The sequence below is a fragment of the Hevea brasiliensis genome, chromosome 16 (genome assembly GCF_030052815.1).
Source record: "Hevea brasiliensis isolate MT/VB/25A 57/8 chromosome 16, ASM3005281v1, whole genome shotgun sequence".
NCBI classification, from domain to species: domain Eukaryota; kingdom Viridiplantae; phylum Streptophyta; class Magnoliopsida; order Malpighiales; family Euphorbiaceae; genus Hevea; species Hevea brasiliensis.
The window spans coordinates 8,124,750-8,144,802 of record NC_079508.1 but is presented as its reverse complement, the minus strand read 5'-3'; the positions used below and the strand labels follow the sequence as shown (position 1 = coordinate 8,144,802).

The following is a 20,053-nucleotide window of genomic DNA, read 5'->3' as shown; positions in this document are numbered from 1 at the left end:
TTCATCTATTTCGGTTCAGCTCGATTTCTAAAATATGTAATTCGATTTTCATAATTTGATTCGGTTCGATTCGATTTGATTTGAACTGAATGCTCACTCCTACATTAGTGGAGGATGGAGTTTACATATTTGGAAAGGTGAAAATTATTAGATGGTGGGACATTTAAAAAAAATAAATTTTTATTTAGTTTAATTCAAATACAATATGAATGAAAATAAATTAATTGATTGTCATAAAATTAAAAAGAAAAGGAACCAAATATATAAAAGAAAATCAGAGCTTCAATCTAAATTTGCAATTTCTAGCTTTAATGCTAATAAAATTATCGGTAGATAAGCTATCCACCAGCAAAATGCAATCCCCAAAGATCCTCACCTTCCTTAGCTTCAACCTTCCAAGTTTAACAGACACAGGTGCTTCAACTTTAAGGTCCAGTGGAATTCTTCCTGTTTGTTGTTGCTCTTGCAATGCACTCATCAAACTTCTTCCATACTGCGTCTGCCCGCTCAAGCTTACATCCAGCTTCGTTACGTTCCTGTGACCTTGGTAGAATTTTGGTATAGACCCTGCACAGAGCTCAGAGTCTCCATACCAAACCCTCAAACTTCCACCTTTCTCATAGTAAATTCCTATTTTCTTGTTTGGGTTATTAGCTGTGATCTTGACATCAAATTCAGCATAAAGGGACATGTCGAAAGTCAGCCTTAGATCACTTATTTTCAAGCTGTCAACAGAGTACTTGGGAATTTTGGGTTGGAAAATAAGGTAGAGAATGCCGATAATGGCACTGATAACAATTAATGCAAGGAAAATAATGCCTATTGTCCAACATATGCACTTGCAGCAACAGCTTCTTCTCGTCTTTGGTGCTTCTGTAGCACTGTGGATTGCAGCCGGAAAATTGGTACGTAATTGTGGTGGTGGCAGTGGTCGTGAAGGAGGGTGAGTAGTAGCTTTGTCTGAAATCGCTGAACCTGGAGGCACCAATGGTGAAGTTGGAAGTGCTTCCACATCCCCCGTAGGGTGAATTTTCTGGCCATCTGTCATCACTTCGAATTGGTTTTTGCCTTATTTTTCTCAACTTCAAATCACATAAGAAAGGTTTGGTATATATAAGGACATGGAATTCAATTCCTTGTATTAGTTCCCTACTCAAATCATATGCTTATAATTGTGAATAGGTTTTACCTTCCTCACCTAAAAATGGCATAGATATGGAGGTAGTTGAGCAACATAAGAGGCATTGCATTGATTCAAATTTCAATAGTAGCTAGTATTTTTTTTTTCTTTTATATATATAAATGTTGGGTAGTTGACCTAAATATAAATTCAAAATCTTAGTTATTAAATATCTCAATGATGCAAAATAATAACATCCTTAGTTCACTTTTTGATGATAAAATGATCACGCTTGGCTCTTATTGCTCCTATCCTCTTTCTTTATATGCTTTCAGCAACCAAATTCTATCTTCCGCCTTCACGTGGAAGTAATTTTTTTTCTATCATATTTTTAATTTTAAGAATTATTATGTGTATATTTTTTAAAATTATGTTGTTTCCGATAATTAAAATTTAATTTTTTACAATCATATTGTCACAACCCAACCTATGGGCCGGACCGGCACTAGGACCTGGGCCAGCCTAAAGCCCCCGAGGCCCGTAGTAAGCCTAACTATTCCTCAACCCATAACCAAGCCCACAATTTAGGCCCAATATGCATATAAAAATAATTTAAATTAAACTGTTATAATTTTATTTCGGGCCATCTTAGCCCAGAAATCATCAGAGACTAAATTTAGGGGAGCCCGGCTCAACCCTGTTACCTCATTTTACAAACTGTTTAAATACCATACAAATCTTCATTTATAAATCTCAAAAATTCAAATTAACACAATTTCTAACAAGGTCCACACTATTACTAACACATGCGGAGTTCTAGATTTTAAAATTTAGAAAAGATAGTAAAACAATTAAATAATTGACGTTAAACCTGCGAGGAAGAAAACAGGTTGCTCTGTAAAATAACTCCTCCTGTGGCCTGGAAAAATATTGAACAGGAGTGAGCGTTCGACTCAGAGAGTAAAATATCAATTTTAACCATAATCTCTATAACTATATAAAACTAATGCACCCTGTAGAGTGAAATGCAACATCAACAATATTTTCACATCATAACATCAAAAAGGTAATTTGGAGCACTCACACACCCAGTAATATCAATAATAATATATGGGAGCTGATCCCCTGTACAACTCTCTTAAATCCAACCTGGTGCCAGCGAAGAACTCAAGCCTGACTTTCGCTTAATAAACCAAATCGGGGGTCCCAGCGAAGAACTCAAGCCGTGACTACCCCCCGAAGGATCGAGTCCCAGCAAAGAACTCAAGCCGTGACTACCCGTCCTATCCATAGTCCACACCACATCACACGCACGCCAACGCACGCACACTGCTCCAAATTACCACAACAACATCCATGGCACTTTTAACAGTTATGAATGCAACATAAATCGTGCCTAGAGTTTAACTAATAAATATATGCATATAAGTGATGCATGGGCATGCTTGGACATATAATAATATCGAAATTACAATTAAAATTAATATTTTACTCACAGTACACCGATGACTATTGTGGCTGCTGGATGCAGAAAAATAGCCGACCTCGATCACCTAATAATTAAATTATAAATTTATTAGTACTAAGTTAAGATAAAACTCTAAAGAGGCAATAGATAGCCTAATTCATGCCGGAAATCCGGCAGAGTTTCCCCTATACCTGGGACCTACCCAACCTGCAAAAAGGCTCAAATAACACTTCTAAATTCTCAATTTCCACAACCACATCTCATCAATATCACATGGCCCCTCCTGGGCCCTCCAAATCAGACAATACTCAAAATCTTAAAAATTACGTTTTAGTCCCTATAATTGACATTTTTTCCAAAAATCCACTCAAACAAGCTCTAAAAATTCTAAAATTTCACTCCGCGGTCCCTAATAATATTATAAGACTATTGCAAAAGGAATTATAATTTTTCGATCATCCACAAATATTTTATGAATTTTATTCTAAATCGATATTCGTCGAAAATGAGCAACTTGGAGTTCGGGTTTACCTATGTCAATTCTGACACCTGGAACGCGTCCAGAACGTCTGAAAATGCTAGGATTGACTGTAATATTGACCACGTTCTGAGATGGGCCGTCGGACAGCCGGATCTGGCTGAAAATGCAGTCCCGACGCCGGTGAGCTATCCTCGATCCGATCGCACCTAATTTAAGTCCAAAATTTGTTAATAATTATCATAAAATTATTTTTAAATTTTAGAAATCGAAAAAGTTCGAAAATCTCACCAAGCGATCAGGACCGTCCGATTATCGCCTTTTTCAAACAGTGTCCGATCGGAGCGGGACCAGTCCTATCTCGAAGATCTCGTCGTCTTGAGTCCATCGGTGGCCTCGGATTTCCGATCCGACGGTCGGATCGCCGGAAAAGTGATCGAAAACTGAGAAACCCCTATGATTTTCTTCCAACTTTCCCTCGCCGGTTCTCTTTCCTCCGACCCACCAAACGAGGTGCCACTGGTCTCATCTGAAAGTTCATCATCTTGGGAGTTCGTAGCACTTGAAATCACCGAAAATGGCCGCCGGAGTTGGCCGGGGCGACGCCGCGAAGTCGGGCCCCCGGTCGCGCGCTCTCCCTCTCTCCTCTCTTTCCTCTCTCCTTCTCTCTCCTTCTGTTGTCCCCTGCTCGCTGCTGCCGCCGCCTGGTGGTTGTTCCGGCACGGGGGAGGGCCGGCGGTACCTCACCGGCACTCACGCTGGCCGGCCGGACGAAAATGGAAGGGAGAAAGTGAGGGGGAGAGTGGAGTCGGGGAGAGAGAAATGGGGGGGGGGGGCTGCTGCGTTTTGTTTTCTGCAGTTTTTTTTTTTTTTGGGTTGTTACATTCTTCCCTCCTTATGAAAAATTCGTCCTCGAATTTTCGAATAAACAAGAGATATGAAAAAGAAGATTATCGGAACAAGTGCAATCATTACTCCTCCAGCTATACAGAGATTGGTAAAACATTTATTCTTCAAACTCTTTGTATATTATATATGACATTTACCGCTCTCTGATTCTACTATTCATTGACCATTTTTCTGACATTTCAAGTATTTGCTACACTTAACTGTTCTTGACTTGATGTCTCATAACTTCAATCGACTTTGGTGCTTACCTCACTTTTATTACGCCTCAACATGTCTCTTGGTGACTTCAGTCATCATTCCTTTGTTTTAATAATTTCTGTTTCCCCAATGACATAACTTATGTTCCTTATTCCATGGTATCCTATGAGTAGCTTTCCTGTAGCACCTAATCTAGGTATCTTGTTCGAGATCTTCACTCTTCTTATGACCTCAGTGGTCAATACCTATAAATCTTCTCACTCCCATAATACTCCAAATTTTTAATCTCTTTTGTGTCATTACTAAGGTACTTAGACCAACCTCTATCCATCTTATGTAACTAGTCAGGTAGAGTCTCCTCCAGGGGCCAAGTGTATCATTTATCAACATTGGAAAGTAAACTGGGTCCCTCCTTCTAGGTAACAAAAGTGTTTATATTCCCTGACAACTCAATCCAATGCGACTTTATCAATTCTCACTCCTTCTCTGGAATGGAAATATCTACACTTCTTTCTTTAGCTTCTTAGTATGTGGCCTATTTCTGACACATTGGCACTCAGATCGAGGCTCCACTACTCCTTTAATCTATCATCTCATAATAACTTATTTTAAACATCCCTTAGTGTGTTCCTAGCATACTTATTCCTCCTTATCCTCATCATTATAACTGGCTCTATCGAGCTTTCTTCTTGTCCTTTGCATCTTATCCACTTCCCTTTTCCTATTTTTGGTATTGTTGATATCTTTTCAACCTGCTGTACTTATTCCTTAATTTTTAGTCCTATCTCATCCTTACACCTTTTCCTTCAAGAACGTCCATCCCATCGTCAACTTTAACTTTCATTTTATTTCTTAGTCTTATCTTGATTATTAGTTCTATTACTTCAGAAATTCTAACCTTACGATTTTCTCCTACCAGCACATTCTTCACCTTTTGTAACAATTAACCATAGAAAATTTCTTTTTGTATCTCCTTTTCCCAACTTAACTATCGGAACATTATCATTCCCTACCAGCCTTAGTAGGAAATTGCTTATCCTGGATGGATATGAGCCCCAGAACTATAAGTTCCATCTGAACTAACACGGCTATGGAAAATGTGTGCCATGCCTTAATTCTAAACAAGATACTTTATGTGTTCATTCTCCTTAATATAATCACATATACTGCCCATAGCTTTCCAAATTTCAACCTCAACTTTTTCCATTAGAAACAATTTTATCTATTGAATCTCATCCATAAATAGTACTTCCTCTAGCTCATAGTTTAAAACAGTTGCAAGCCTTGGTAGCTAACTCCATTTGACTCCTGTCACTATTCTGATCGTCCTTTCATACTTAACACTAGGTACGTACTTACTGTCATTCTCATATCAGGAAATTATGTATGAATTAGTGCCCACCAAACTCTCAATTAACTAGGTCTCCTTGCCTCAGTCTCTGCTCCTTATATAACGCTCTAGAATAAAAAACACGAGCTAAACTTGAAAAGAAAGAAAAATATTCTCTTATATTCAACAACGCTTGATTGTCCATATAATAATGTTTAACCTATGTTTCTTGGTTTTTCTCTCCAAATTTCATTATCTCCTAGCACAATTGTGCTCTACCTATAAGGTATCATCTGCATGAACCCTTTCTGCACCATTGTCCTTCCTGACATAATATTTTATAATTTATTAACTTTACTTATATTCGACCTATGATTCATATCTATTATCATTTATATTGTGCCCTTAACTTTTGTTGATTCCTGAAAGATTTCTCTTACTAATAGATTCTTCCAACACTAATTCCACCCTTATCTATGGTCATTAATTTGATGCTTGAACTTTCTAGTGATTTATAACCACCCATACTTGTCACTTCTCGTTCTACCCCTACTGTTGTTCTGCCATCATTGCTTCACTGCAAAGTGATTCTGTTGATCACACTAACAATGCTTGCCTGACATTCATAATGAACTTCTACTATCTTCTCACTATTTCAAAAGTTTAACCTAAAACCTATGTGTCATTGTCTATAATTCTTTCCACTCATCATACCTATTCGATCCCTTAGATTAACTTTTATTCAACTTACTACTTACTAACTTCTTTTTCTCTGCCTAATTAGATAGTCCGCAATATCATTGCATACCGTCTACTTTTTGCTCATTATTATTGTATTCCTCGCCTAATCTTCTTGATACTGTTAACAAGTTAAAAGAATCTTGCCCCATCACTATCCACTTCACTTTAGAAATAGGGAATAAATAAAGTATGATCCAATCATGTAACTCCAAGCTCTATATTTTAGCCCCTATCACAATCTCAACTACATCATGCTATGAGTATCACATTACTAGATTCCACACCTCTATCACTATTCTCACTAATATGGTCCCATTTTGAGTTCTCCATCCTTGTCATTCACCTTGCCAATAATAACAATTAGCTTACCCTATATCTTAACTTTGTTCCTTTTATTATGCGCCCTTCAGATTGTCCTTTCATTTATTTCTTTTGTCTTACCCAAAATAGAACTTAACTATTCTATCCCTGGTTCCATTCTTCTTCCTAACATGACAGCTGTACCTGCTAACTATATCTTTCAGAGTCTCTACCGCGTTATCACATATCTGTGCTACTCAGATTTGGTCCTTTGACCACTCTAGCTAGTACTTCCACTGGCATTTAGATTATATTGCATTTGCAATCAATTGTCCAAACCTTCATCCTGCACTTTCTCTATCCATTGGCCTTTTATAACTTATCTTCGCTAATTTATTTCTCTTAACACTGTTATAATTAGATTATACTATTGTTTTGAACAATATAAAGTTAGAAGGGAACTCAGGAAATTACAGTCATACTTTTATTGTATGATTTCTATTCTTATCCTTTAGCTTATATAATACCCTTACTACCTCGAGAACTGATTCTGCAGCAATTTTATTTATTTGTAAATGTTATTATCATTATTATTATTTTCCATGTTTACTCAATTAGCCAAAACTTAAGATTCCGGGCACCCAAACCCACATCCAATTCAAAGGATTTACATCCATTGTGATCCGATTATATATGATTCCTATAATGAAACTTGTATCCTCTGCAGATACCCGAGCCAACTATTCTCTACCACACTCTACAGTCCTATCTCGCACTATTTTGTTGGTTACCATTATTAGTAATAACTTTCGATCCCTTCTGAAAAGATAGGACTATACCCTAACTTGCTGCAACAAAGGTACTACATTTACCACCTTGCCCAAAACCATGTCAAATTAATGTCTCCTTTATCATATCATAGCTCTGTAAATCATCAATTCATAGTTTCGACCTTCTCTAAGTAATAGGGTTGTACTTTATTCCATACTGATACCCACAAGATATACTATTCTCACTAAGCTCTAAGCAAAACGTCTGTCGTACTACAAAAATGATCCAAAATTCCATACTGATGACTAGATGATCTCACTCTATAGGTGTCACCTTTACTTTGCAACTAGTCCGAAGCCTCTGGTCTGATGGCAACTCTTACTGTAACTCTAGCTCATGCTAGGGCAACTGAGTCACTGACTCTAATTATCACCCAACTGTGACCTTTCAATATTCTAACTCTAGACTCTTAACCAGGAGTTCCCAACTTCTCTGCAGATATAGAACTCTGTTCTGGTATTACTGTACCAAAACAGAGACTGCCTGCAACATCCTCATCATAAGCACTACAGGGAAGTACGCAGCTCTACACAATAATCTCATGTCGGTACTGTAATCTGCAGCTTACAGAGCAGACATCGAGAACATTGTATAGTTACTACGATACGTCCTGACCAACTAGGTCTCTTAATCTCTTATCTCTCTTGAATCTTCTATTATCATAAACTTACTCTGACTGGGTCATCCACTGATGACTGCCAGCAGTGGTATCCTCATCCTTATCTAGGGCAACTGTACTTTCAAGACTCACCTTTATGTACTCGTGCCTTGCACGAAATGGGCACACCATTTAAACCCATACTGACAAAAACATAGCATTTCTTGGAGTACGTATCCTCATGATAGACCTCAACCTGTCTGCTAACTCTATTTCACATTTCTATGTACTCCACGAAAATCAAGACACTAACTGAGGCACTTTTATATTTCCCGAGGTATAACGCAGAATCTAGAAACAAAGAATTACAGAAAAAGACGAAACAGAATCCTATACTCCGCATGTAACATCCTAACAAGACTCCTTTTACACTCCCAATTATATTATTTCCCATGAATCTAGAGCCTAAGCTCTGATACCAACTTTGTCACGACCCAACCTATGGGCCGGACCGGCACTAGGACCTGGGCCAGCCTAAAGCCCCCGAGGCCCGTAGTAAGCCTAACTATTCCTCAACCCATAACCAAGCCCACAATTTAGGCCCAATATGCATATAAAAATAATTTAAATTAAACTGTTATAATTTTATTTCGGGCCATCTTAGCCCAGAAATCATCAGAGACTAAAATTAGGGGAGCCCGGCTCAACCCTGTTACCTCATTTTACAAACTGTTTAAATATCATACAAATCTTCATTTATAAATCTCAAAAATTCAAATTAACACAATTTCTAACAAGGTCCACACTATTACTAACACATGCGGAGTTCTAGATTTTAAAATTTAGAAAAGATAGTAAAACAATTAAATAATTGACGTTAAACCTGCGAGGAAGAAAACAGGTTGCTCTGTAAAATAACTCCTCCTGTGGCCTGGAAAAATATTGAACAGGAGTGAGCATTCGACTCAGAGAGTAAAATATCAATTTTAACCATAATCTCTATAACTATATAAAACTAATGCACCCTGTAGAGTGAAATGCAACATCAACAATATTTTCACATCATAACATCAAAAAGGTAATTTGGAGCACTCACATACCCAGTAATATCAATAATAATATATGGGAGCTGATCCCCTGTACAGCTCTCTTAAATCCAACCTGGTGCCAGCGAAGAACTCAAGCCGAACTTTCGCTTAATAAACCAAATCGGGGGTCCTAGCGAAGAACTCAAGCCGTGACTACCCCCCGAAGGATCGGGTCCCAGCGAAGAACTCAAGCCATGACTACCCGTCCTATCCATAGTCCACACCACATCACACGCACGCCAACGCACGCACACTGCTCCAAATGACCACAACAACATCCATGGCACTTTTAACAGTTATGAATGCAACATAAATCGTGCCTAGAGTTTAACTACATAAATATATGCATATAAGTGATGCATGGGCATGCTTGGACACATAATAATATCGAAATTACAATTAAAATTAATATTTTACTCACAGTACACCGATGACTATTGTGGCTGCTGGATGCAGAAAAATAGCCGACCTCGATCACCTAATAATTAAATTATAAATTTATTAGTACTAAGTTAAGATAAAACTCTAAAGAGGCAATAGATAGCCTAATTCATGCCGGAAATCCGGCAGAGTTTCCTCTATACCTGGGACCTACCCAACCTGCAAAAAGGCTCAAATAACACTTCTAAATTCGCAATTTCCACAACCACATCTCATCAATATCACATGGCCCCTCCTGGGCCCTCCAAATCAGACAATACTCAAAATCTTAAAAATTACGTTTTAGTCCCTATAATTGACATTTTTTCTAAAAATCCACTCAAACAAGCTCTAAAAATTCTAAAATTTCACTCCGCGGTCCCTAATAATATTATAAGACTATTGCAAAAGGAATTATAATTTTTCGATCATCCACAAATATTTTATGAATTTTATTCTAAATCGATATTCGTCGAAAATGAGCAACTTGGAGTTCGGGTTTACCTATGTCAATTCTGACACCTGGAACGCGTCCAGAACGTCTGAAAATGCTAGGATTGACTATAATATTGACCACGTTCTGAGACGGGCCGTCGGACAGCCGGATCTGGCTGAAAATGCAGTCCCGACGCCGGTGAGCTATCCTCGATCCAATCGCACCTAATTTAAGTCCAAAATTTGTTAATAATTATCATAAAATTATTTTTAAATTTTAGAAATCGAAAAAGTTCGAAAATCTCACCAAGCGATCTGGACCGTCCGATTATCGCCTTTTTCAAACAGTGTCCGATCGGAGCGGGACCAGTCCTATCTCGAAGATCTCGTCGTCCTGAGTCCATCGGTGGCCTCGGATTTCCGATCCGACGGTCGGATCGCCGGAAAAGTGATCGAAAATCGAGAAACCCATATGATTTTCTTCCAACTTTCCCTCGCCGGTTCTCTTTCCTCCGGCCACCAAACGAGGTGCCACTGGTCTCATCTGAAAGTTCATCATCTTGGGAGTCCGTAGCACTTGAAATCACAGGAAATGGCCGCCGGAGTTGGCCGGGGCGACGCCGCGAAGTCGGGCCCCCGGTCGCGCGCTCTCCCTCTCTCCTCTCTTTCCTCTCTCCTTCTCTCTCCTTACATTTGTCCTCGCTGCTGCCGCCGGTGGTTGTTCCAGACGGGGAGGGTGATACCTCACCAAGACTCACGCCGGCCTACTGACAAAAATGGAAGGGAGAAAGTGAGGGGGAGAGTGGAGTCGGGGAGAGAGAAATTGGGGGGGGGGGGGGCTGCTGTGTTTTGTTTTCTGCAGTTTTTTTTTTTTTTTTGGTTGTTACACATATTTTAAAATATTTAAAAATTTTATTTCTAAAAAAAATTTTTATTGTTAATTTTATATATTACACAATGCTATATTTCATTAGTAAAATACTAAATATATTTGACCTTTTTTTCATGTTAATCATATTTTTTTAGTTATAATTTTCCAATAATATGAAAATAATAATTCCTTAAAAAGGTAATTTCAATATATTTTCATAATTTTTTCCTTTGACTACTTCGAGTCCCTAATATTTATTTAAATGTCAGGTTTCAAATATTTAAAATATAATAAATTTTAATTTGTTATTTCTTTCACTCATACGTGTAGACATTAAGGGCCTGTTTGGATTAACTGTTGAATACAACTGATAGCTGTTAGCTGATAGCTGTTACTGTTAGCTGATAGCTGATAACTGATAGCTGATGATAGTTGTTTTATATTAAGTGTTTGGTAAAATTATATTTAGCTGTTACTGTTAATATGTGAAATGACTAATAAGAGTATATATCATATAATTTATTTTATTATCTAAATAAATATAAAATTATAAATTTATTACATTATATTATTTATTTTATTATTAAATTAAATATATAATTATTAAATTAATATATTATATTATTTAAATAAATATATCATTATTAATCTTTTATCATTTATTTTATTATTGAAATAAGAAGATAATTATTTTTTTAAGATAATTAAATAATTTTAAAAATATAGATAAAATAATAAAATAATTATTATTGTTAATAGAAAAATTTATAATTAATTTTAAGTTTTTGGATATAAATAAATATTTTATATTTTATGTTATTAATAAAAAAATATTTTAACAAAGTTGAAATGTTAAAATTACAAATAAAAAAATAAAAATATTAATAATATTAATTTTCAAGTTAAATAAAAAATGATAATATGGTCAAAATAAAAAATAAAATTAAATCAGCTATCAGCTGATGAGAAACAGCTATAAAAATAGAGCTGATACAAACTGCAACTGATGGGTATCATATCAGTTGCCCATCAGCTATCAGCTCTATTTTTTTAAGTTTGCCAAACACCATAATTTAACTGTTTGAATGTCTATCAGCTATCAGCTGCACCCAACAGGTAAACCAAACACCCCCTAAGATAGCAAAGGGAGGATTTAAGTTATGTTTAGTAGGAAGAAATCGAAACTGTCAAGAATGTTTAGGCCACTTTTGCAATGCGCTAATGTTTATGGCTAGATCGATTCTTAAACTATAAATTTGGATAATATGTAATTGAATTTGAAACATATTTAATTTTAAAGAATAATATTCGTGATGAATTTTGATGGGATTCGGATTTTACTTATTAGATACGAACTCATTTATATAAATAATTATTTAAATATAAAATAAATATATTTATTTATAATAATATTTATAAATATTTATATTTTTTAAATAATTAGAATTTAAATATTTTATATGATTGTTAAATTTTTAAAATATAAATATTAGAAAAAAATATTTTTTTATTATTAAAATATATAAAATTAATTGAATTTTAATTTTTTAATAATAATATAATTTAAAATATGTTAATAATTAAAATAAATTTTAATTAAATTTATGATAAATTTATATATTAATAATATTAATAAAATTTAAATTTATGTAGGGTGATTTTTATAAGTGATACAAATTATTGCCCTTAAGCCTTAACATAGTACCACAGCTTACATGGTTCAATAGCTAATCATTAAAAAAAATTAAATATTTAAAATAAATATAAATTTTTAAAAATAATGTTGATTAATAAAAAATTCAAAATAGTTTTTTAATAGTTATTTTAAAACATTTTTCAAATAAAAATATTTTGAGAAAAAAACTATCCCTCTGAAAAAATATTTCAAAGAAATCTTATTTCCAAAAAAATATTTATTTTGAAAAAGTTGTTTAAAAAAATTCCCATAGAAAAATTTAATAATAAAATAGTTTGATCGTGAAACAGGAGAAACCTATTCCGGATTTGTCCAGCACCACCGCCAAACCTGAAGGAGTTGGTGGCGCACAGATTTGGTTACTCTCATATTTGAATTTGATTCCTAATTCCCCTTGCAATAGTTCAACTTTTCCCTTATTATATGTAATCCAACTAGCACTTATTAGGGTTTCCTATTGTGTTGCAGCCAAAGCAATGGCTACTGAAGAAGACTCCGTTGAACAAGCAGCTGTTGCACGTCGAGAGAGACTGAGGGCTCTCAAAGCTGCCAAGGAACTCTTGGATACTCCAGATGATGACACTGAAACTGCCAAAGATGAGTGAGTATCTCTTCGGATTGCAATCATTATTTTTCTTTTTGTGAATTTATTTGGCTTAAGATCATTAAATATTGATTATAGGATGATATGCAGCAAATATCAGCAGATTCTTAAAACCCTGATTTTTTTTATGCTCTTTTGTTTATTTTTCCTTTTCTTTTCCCTTTCTTCGTTTATTTTGGTTTAAGGTTTACTAGAGAGATTTTGGATACAGTTTTTGTACACTAGGAACATGAGGATATGGATAGAAAGTGAAAGGGTGTAAATCACTGGCGTATAAGTTAATTGCTTTCGTTTGTGGAAATATATGGCAAGCATAATCTGCTTGTGCTTGGAATTATGATCTATTTATGTTTTTAATCATGCTTTAATTGCTTTCCCAAGGGTTGGGTGCTGTCTTTTTGACCCTCCGTCTCTTTTTCTGGTTCAATGCTTGCTGATGGGATATTTGATGCCATTTTGGAAGGCTAGAGATCACAGGGAATAGAGATTAGAAATCACTGGCGTATAATCTTGCTTTAACTTCTTCAGTTTGTGGAAATGCATATAATGCTTAATATGTTTTGATATACTGATGTTTGTGTTTATATCCAAGAGAGAGATAGCTATCACTAACATGCAGTAACGCTTTAGTGCTTTTGTTTATGGAAAAATGCATTCTTGGAAATATATATAATATTTTTGGAACTATCATGTTTGGTTTGTAAGCATCGGTATGTTAAAATATATATTTGTATTTCTTTTCCACTTTTTTAAGTAATCCAGGCATGAAATTTCGAAATTATGTTCCTCAAGATAAGGAGCTTCAAGAGGGTAAGCTTGCTCCACCAGTGCTACCAAAGTTTGAAGACCCTGTCGCAGCTGCACCCCCACCATCAGAGAAGACGCAGGTGCTTGATTTAAATGCCTGATTTTCATAGCAGTAACTTTTATCTTTGCTTTCTCTCTCTCTCACTCTCCCAATGTCTTTTCCGTTTTTCTTCAGTTATTATAATTTTGTATTCTGAGTTAGGATTGCATGTTAGGATCCATTTCTCAACATTGCCCCAAAGAAGCCAAATTGGGACCTGCGTAGGGATGTGCAAAAGAAGCTTGATAAACTTGAAAGACGCACACAAAAGGCAATTTATAAACTTATGGGTAAGTGATTGTCAAGTTTAATTCCATATTTCCATTCTTTTCCATCAACTAAATATTCAATTGCGCTTCTCTTCCACTCTCTATATAGTTGGTGAACAAATATATAACATTCCTTTGCTAATTATTATCACTTCAGATACCTTTTTGACTTATTTTTTGATAAGTGGCTTGATGTGCCTTTTGTCTACTTATTCTACCTAGTGGAATTGCTGGTTACCTGACTTGGCACTTTAGTGATCTCTCTTTCTTGGTGGTGTTGGTGGTAAGTTGTTGTGGTTTTTGGTTTTGGGGGGCGGGGGGTGGGTGGTGGGTGTGTGGGGGCTTGGATGGGAATGGTACGAAGGAAGAGGGGGGTTTTTTGGTTAAAAGATTGGGTACAAGTAATAGATCATAATGTTTTATTACTCAATATTTTTAAAATCTGTCTTGTTTTTGGTGTGGATTTCTTGGGGATAAAAAATTGTCACATGTCAAGTTTAGGGATAGGAAAAGATAGATAATGGCTAGTTTTTTCCCAGTATAAACTTGAATGCCTAGTAATATTTCATCCCTAATGCTTGTCAATATTAAATAGTTAATCCTTCTATTTTTAAAATCTAATTAGTTCATTTCTATGTTTTGATTCCATTAACAATTTTTTCCTTCTGTCCAAAAATCAATATTTTGCCTTTAAAATCAAGGGAAAAGACTATACTATCCCCCTTCTTCTCCTCTTTCGATTGTGTTCTTTATCGTGCTCTCTCTCTCTCTAGTTACGCTCCATTTCTCCTTGATTAATTGCTTTGGGTCTCTCTCCGTCTCCTTGATTGGTTGCCGTCCCTCTCTCTCTCTCTCTCTCTCTCTCTCTCTCTCTCTCTCTCTCTCTCTCTCTCTCCTTAATAAAATTGAAAGCAAAAGCCAAAAAACAATAATTTGAAAATCTCATCCAAAATCAGAAAACCCATATAAAAAATTCCTTAACAAATCCACAATCTACAAAACCAAAATCTAATTCGAAAATCTTATTTCAATCAATACCAATCAAATCTTAATCGCCAAGATCAATAAAAAAAAATTCTACACAATAGATAAAATCAAATGCAAAATAGCCAAACCAATGCCTTGTAACAAAATCCCAATGGGAGCTTCGAGCTAGGTTTTGAGATTGCATACAAGCTCAAAATCGGACCACCGCTTGTCACGCACTGGGGCTTGGTCCAAGTAGCAATCGCCGTTCATAACCTTAAAGTGGGTGTAATTCACACAATTTTTGAGGCCGAGGCAAGCCAATGAGAGGCCGATATTAGTGGTGGAGGTTGTCTTGCCAACAATACCTTTTAACAACGGTGATTATACAACCAATTTAAGCTTTATTTTCCATTGGAGGGTAGCAAGCAAGCAAGGGGGTTAGGATGGGTCTCGATAGAAGTGGAAAAGCAACAGGGGCGAGGGGGAGGGGGAGGGGGAGGGGGAGTTGTAATTAAATTTTTTAATAGAGGGCATTTATGGAATTTCCCATTGACCAGTTTGACTAATAGAAAGGGGTACATTTTGTTGGACAAATGGATTAATTTGTTGACAATTAAAATGGATTAATTTGGTTTTAAAAATGGAGGGATTGACTAGTTAATATTGGCAATTCTTAGGAACTAAATAATAACTTACCTTAAATTTTAAAATGGAATTACAAACTATTAGGATTTGGGCTTATATATGAATACCCTTTTTTATGAACTTCATTTTTTAGGCGATTGGCTCAATAGTTATGAGGTTGACTTTACAGACCTTAATGTTCATTTACAAAGAACTTTGACTACACTCGTAGAATAAGGTTTGTTGCAGTTAAAGAGGTCATGAAGAGATGAAGATAAGGAGCGGTCCAGTTGGTATCCTTGTAGAAGTATGGAAGTGCCATGACAAGGTTGGAGTAGCTTGGTTAATTAAGCTATTCAATAGCATACTAAAACCTAGAAAGATACCAAATTAATGAAGGACACTTTGGTTCTCATCTTTAAGAACCAAAGGACATCCAAAGTTGTACAAACTATCATGGCATTAAACTAGTGAGTCACATGATAAAGCTATGGAAAGAGTGATTGAACGCGAACTTAGAGACGCTACTAAGGTATTGGAGAACTAGTTTGGTTTTATGCTTGGTAGATCTACAACATAATTGGAGAACTAGTTTGGTTTTACACTTGGTAGATCTACAATATAGTGTATCTTTCTATTAAGTAGATTAAATAGAAATTTATAAGAGAGGAAGAAGAATCTTTACATGGTATTCATTAACTTGGAAAAGACATAATATGGTATCGAGGGAAGTTCTTTGGTGGGTGTTGGAGAGAAAGGAATCCATCTCAAATATATAAATGTCATTGAAGCATATATGAGGAGTGGATACAAGTGTAAGAATAATGAGAGAAGTTATGGACAGGTTCCTCATATCAGATTACATCATGTGTCAACTTTGAATCCATACATGTTTGTTTTAGTTATGAATGAGCTAACTAGTCATATTCAAGTTAATGACCTGTGGTGCATGTTAGATGATGTTGTCTTAATGGATGAAACTAGTAAAGGAGTTAACTAGAAGTTGAAGTTGTGGAGTAGGGCTCTTAAGAATAAGGGTTTTTGGCTAAGCGAAAGTAAGACGAAACATATACATTGTGAGTGAGGTTCAATTAGATGGAGTTTTGGTGTCAAAATGTAACTAATTAAAGTATGTAGATTCTATCAGATAGAAGAAGGGAGTAATAAATCGGGGTGTAACTTGGAGGATCAAACATGATGGACGAAATGGAGTGTGATGGATGTGCTACGCGACCTTGTGATCTCTGAAAAAGTGAAAGGTAAGAGTTATATAGAGCTATCATTAGGCTATCTAAGTTATATGGGAGTGAATGTTGAGCGTCTAAGGTAACCCACAAGTTGAGTGGTAGAAATGAGGACATTAAGATGAATGTCTAGTAACACAAATAATGAATTAAATTAATAATAACCACGTTTGCAAGATAATGCATGTAGCACACATTGGGAATAAATTAAGAGAGTAGATAAGATGGTTTGGTCATATCTAACAGAGTATTAAATGCCCCAATATGAAAGTATGATAAGTTAGTAGTTGAATAAGTAAGAAGAGAAAGGGGAAGGAGAGACCTAAAATGACGTGGAGGGAAATAGTATTAAAAGATTTACAATTTTTGGATATTGATGCAGAGTTAGTTTCAAATAGTGCTAAATGGCAAAAAAAAGATCCGTATATGACCTCAACTAGTTTGGGATTAAGGTTTAGTTGTTATTTGTCTGTTTAGCGTAATAGTTAATGAAAGTTGCCCAAAATGGAGTCAACTGGATGACAAATGATTCATATAGCTGATTCTAGTTAGTTTTAAGTTAAATTTTGTTGGTGAACAGAAATAAAAAGTAAATGATTCCTATCAATAGAATGTTTTAACTTGAGAAAGAGAATACGGTGCTTACTCTCTGAAGTTGCTTATAATAGTGGTTGAAGAAGAGGCATTTTGTATCAAAGTGATACCAGATTTTTTTCTCTCTTCTTTTCTTATAGCTGCCATACCTTAGAGACTCTAATCCAGCTTGTGCAATTGACGTCTTTTTGCCAACATTGGTAGTAAAATCTCCGAGTTTCTCCATCCAATTGGCATTGAAGGGCTTGTCAAAATATTTTCTCCATCTCTTTTTCTTAATCTAACCGTCTTTTACCAAAGCCTTTTTGGTTCTGTTGGCGGGTGCTTTTGGCAGGCCGCATTTGCAGCACCTGAAGGATGGTTCGGGAAATTCTGGGTTTTTCCAAATGGTCCACAAGAAGCAGCTAAAAAAAAAACCAAAAATAGCAAAAGCTGTTTCCATCAGGCAGCCCAAGTACAATATCAGGAAAAGGCTCACATCTCTTATGGTTCTCATTCTTGATGCTCAAATCAAATCTTGGATTATCTCTTAGCCAGTTATACTTTAACCTACCTCCCCTCTCTTGAACACACTCACACATGTACATATATTTGTTTATAATTGGATCTTTTCTTTCTTTTTGCTGGCTAGGCACTGTGAATTGGTATCGATGAACAGTCCAATAGAAGAGTTTAGGCTTTGGAATCAAATTCGCATTCAAAATTCCCATTGGCATCACACTTATGGTTGAAGTGCATCACACAATCCAAATAAATATAATTGCTATAATTTTTATTTATTGAAAACTGAATGATAGGATTACAAAAGTAAACTAATCCTAAACCTTCAAATTACTGGACTCTAAAATTCCTAACTCCCATATAAAACTAAAAAGAACAATGCTATCCGAAGCCAATAAGCACTCAAATTAATACTAATATAAAATATATACTCCTAAAGACATTCAGGCATCTTACCCCAGCAAAGCTGGAATTTACTAAAATACACTGACTTCTAATATTAGATCGGCTGCTAATGTATTTGGATACACATAAATATAACTATGAAAGGAGTAGAAAGTACTCTGTAAATAGTCCTATTCAAATCTGGACCATAATTTAAGTTTCTCAAGTCTTTAATCTTGTTTGTGCTGGAGCTTCTTTATGTCTGCATCACCCAGCAAATGAAATACGCTGCTCCTGTTTAACCAAGTTTCATGATATCAGGTTAATCTTCTGATGTAAATAATTTGGCTACACGATAGACTTTATCATAATGTAACTTCTATCAATTCTGTTATTTTTGCAGAGGAACAAGAAAAAGAAAAGCTGCTTGGTGAAGAGGGCATAACAGCCGAGGAAAATTAGTGGTAAATTTATCTCATCAAAGATTTGAGGAAAGCCTTTTAATCACCTGTCAAGGATAGAATTGTAGTCTATTGGCCGAGCCAAAAGTTATAGCTTATTGAGAGAACCAATTTGTTAGACCAGAATTCCAAAATTTTAATTTTTGTTAATGTGCAATAATGAACCATGTTGTAAGTTCAATAGGCTATTTCTGTCTGTCTAGATGTAATTTTCTACAGGACTGTGACTTAAGATTAAGATGCCATAAGTTTGAAATCTAAAGCTGAAAAGCAACTTTGGGGTTTTAGCTCTTTTTTCCTGTCCTTCAATTATGATTTGATTGCTGTCATCGGATCATGGTGCATTGTGTTTGTTTACTTGTTGAAATGGCAACATTTTTACAGTTTTAGTTTGAGTGTTGTGATGCTTTGATCTGCAATAATTTATTTGTTTACCTTGTTTTGTTCAATTTCAAAACATAAAATTTTGTGGAATTCAATTGAATTCCATGTTTTGTATTTGGTTTAAAAATAAAATAGAATTTAATTCTAAGAATTGGTTACAACTAAAAATCAAATTCTATAAAATTTGATGGAATTCGAAATGAATTTCATAAAACTTGCATCAACATTTTATAACTTAAATGCCCTTATAAAAAAAATTTCCTCCCACTTCTCCATCTTTTGTTTAGTCATATATTAGTTCTACTTAATATTAATCAATGTGTCTGCATATGTCACAAGATACAAATGCATGTCATCTAGAAAAAATGGTGCATTAATATAATTAATAAAGAATAAACTTTACGCTGGATTAAGGGAAAAAAAATCAGCAAACAGGAATATAACTAATAAAGTAACATGAATTTATGAATTTTGCAAAAAATATATATTTTTTTATTTTATTTTTGAGGGTAGTTTAGGAAATAATGGCAAATGAATTTCAATTTTGAAATTATACTAAATGTGAATTTTATGAAATTCAATTGAATTATATATATTAAGTTGTGTTATATCAAACAATGAAATTCATAGAAATAGTTTCAAATGAATTTAAACTAGAATTCATTTCAAAGGAAGTCCAAACCTGTGAT

General features: G+C 35.0%; 2 protein-coding genes and 2 long non-coding RNA genes across 5 annotated transcripts; 1 reads left to right on the top strand and 3 right to left on the bottom strand.

The window, feature by feature from the left end:
• Positions 1-210: 210 nt before the first annotated feature.
• On the bottom strand, positions 211-1,150 carry LOC131174481 (NDR1/HIN1-like protein 6). The gene has a single exon (XM_058137969.1). It carries the CDS (start codon positions 1,046-1,048, stop codon positions 275-277), a length of 774 nt encoding a protein of 257 aa, XP_057993952.1. The 5' UTR covers positions 1,049-1,150; the 3' UTR covers positions 211-274.
• Positions 1,151-1,625: 475 nt separating this feature from the next.
• LOC131174567 (uncharacterized) lies at positions 1,626-3,264 on the bottom strand. The gene is made up of 3 exons (XR_009144931.1): positions 3,120-3,264; positions 2,617-2,673; positions 1,626-2,039 (listed from the first exon to the last, which is right to left on the bottom strand). It is a non-coding gene; the product is annotated as an uncharacterized LOC131174567 (long non-coding RNA).
• A 4,086-nt stretch (positions 3,265-7,350) lies between these two features.
• On the bottom strand, positions 7,351-10,594 carry LOC131174802 (uncharacterized). Of its 2 annotated transcripts, XR_009145022.1 has the most exons (4): positions 10,224-10,594; positions 9,986-10,141; positions 9,483-9,539; positions 7,351-8,904 (listed from the first exon to the last, which is right to left on the bottom strand). It is a non-coding gene; the product is annotated as an uncharacterized LOC131174802 (long non-coding RNA). The 2 variants fall into 2 exon arrangements; XR_009145021.1 differs by having other exon boundaries at positions 9,986-10,594.
• Positions 10,595-12,661: 2,067 nt separating this feature from the next.
• On the top strand, positions 12,662-19,267 carry LOC110639136 (uncharacterized). The gene is made up of 5 exons (XM_058137931.1): positions 12,662-12,841; positions 12,952-13,084; positions 13,842-13,974; positions 14,110-14,224; positions 18,923-19,267. The coding sequence occupies exons 2-5, from the start codon at positions 12,960-12,962 to the stop codon at positions 18,979-18,981; spliced, it is 432 nt and encodes a 143-aa protein (XP_057993914.1). The 5' UTR covers positions 12,662-12,841; positions 12,952-12,959; the 3' UTR covers positions 18,982-19,267.
• Positions 19,268-20,053: the final 786 nt, after the last annotated feature.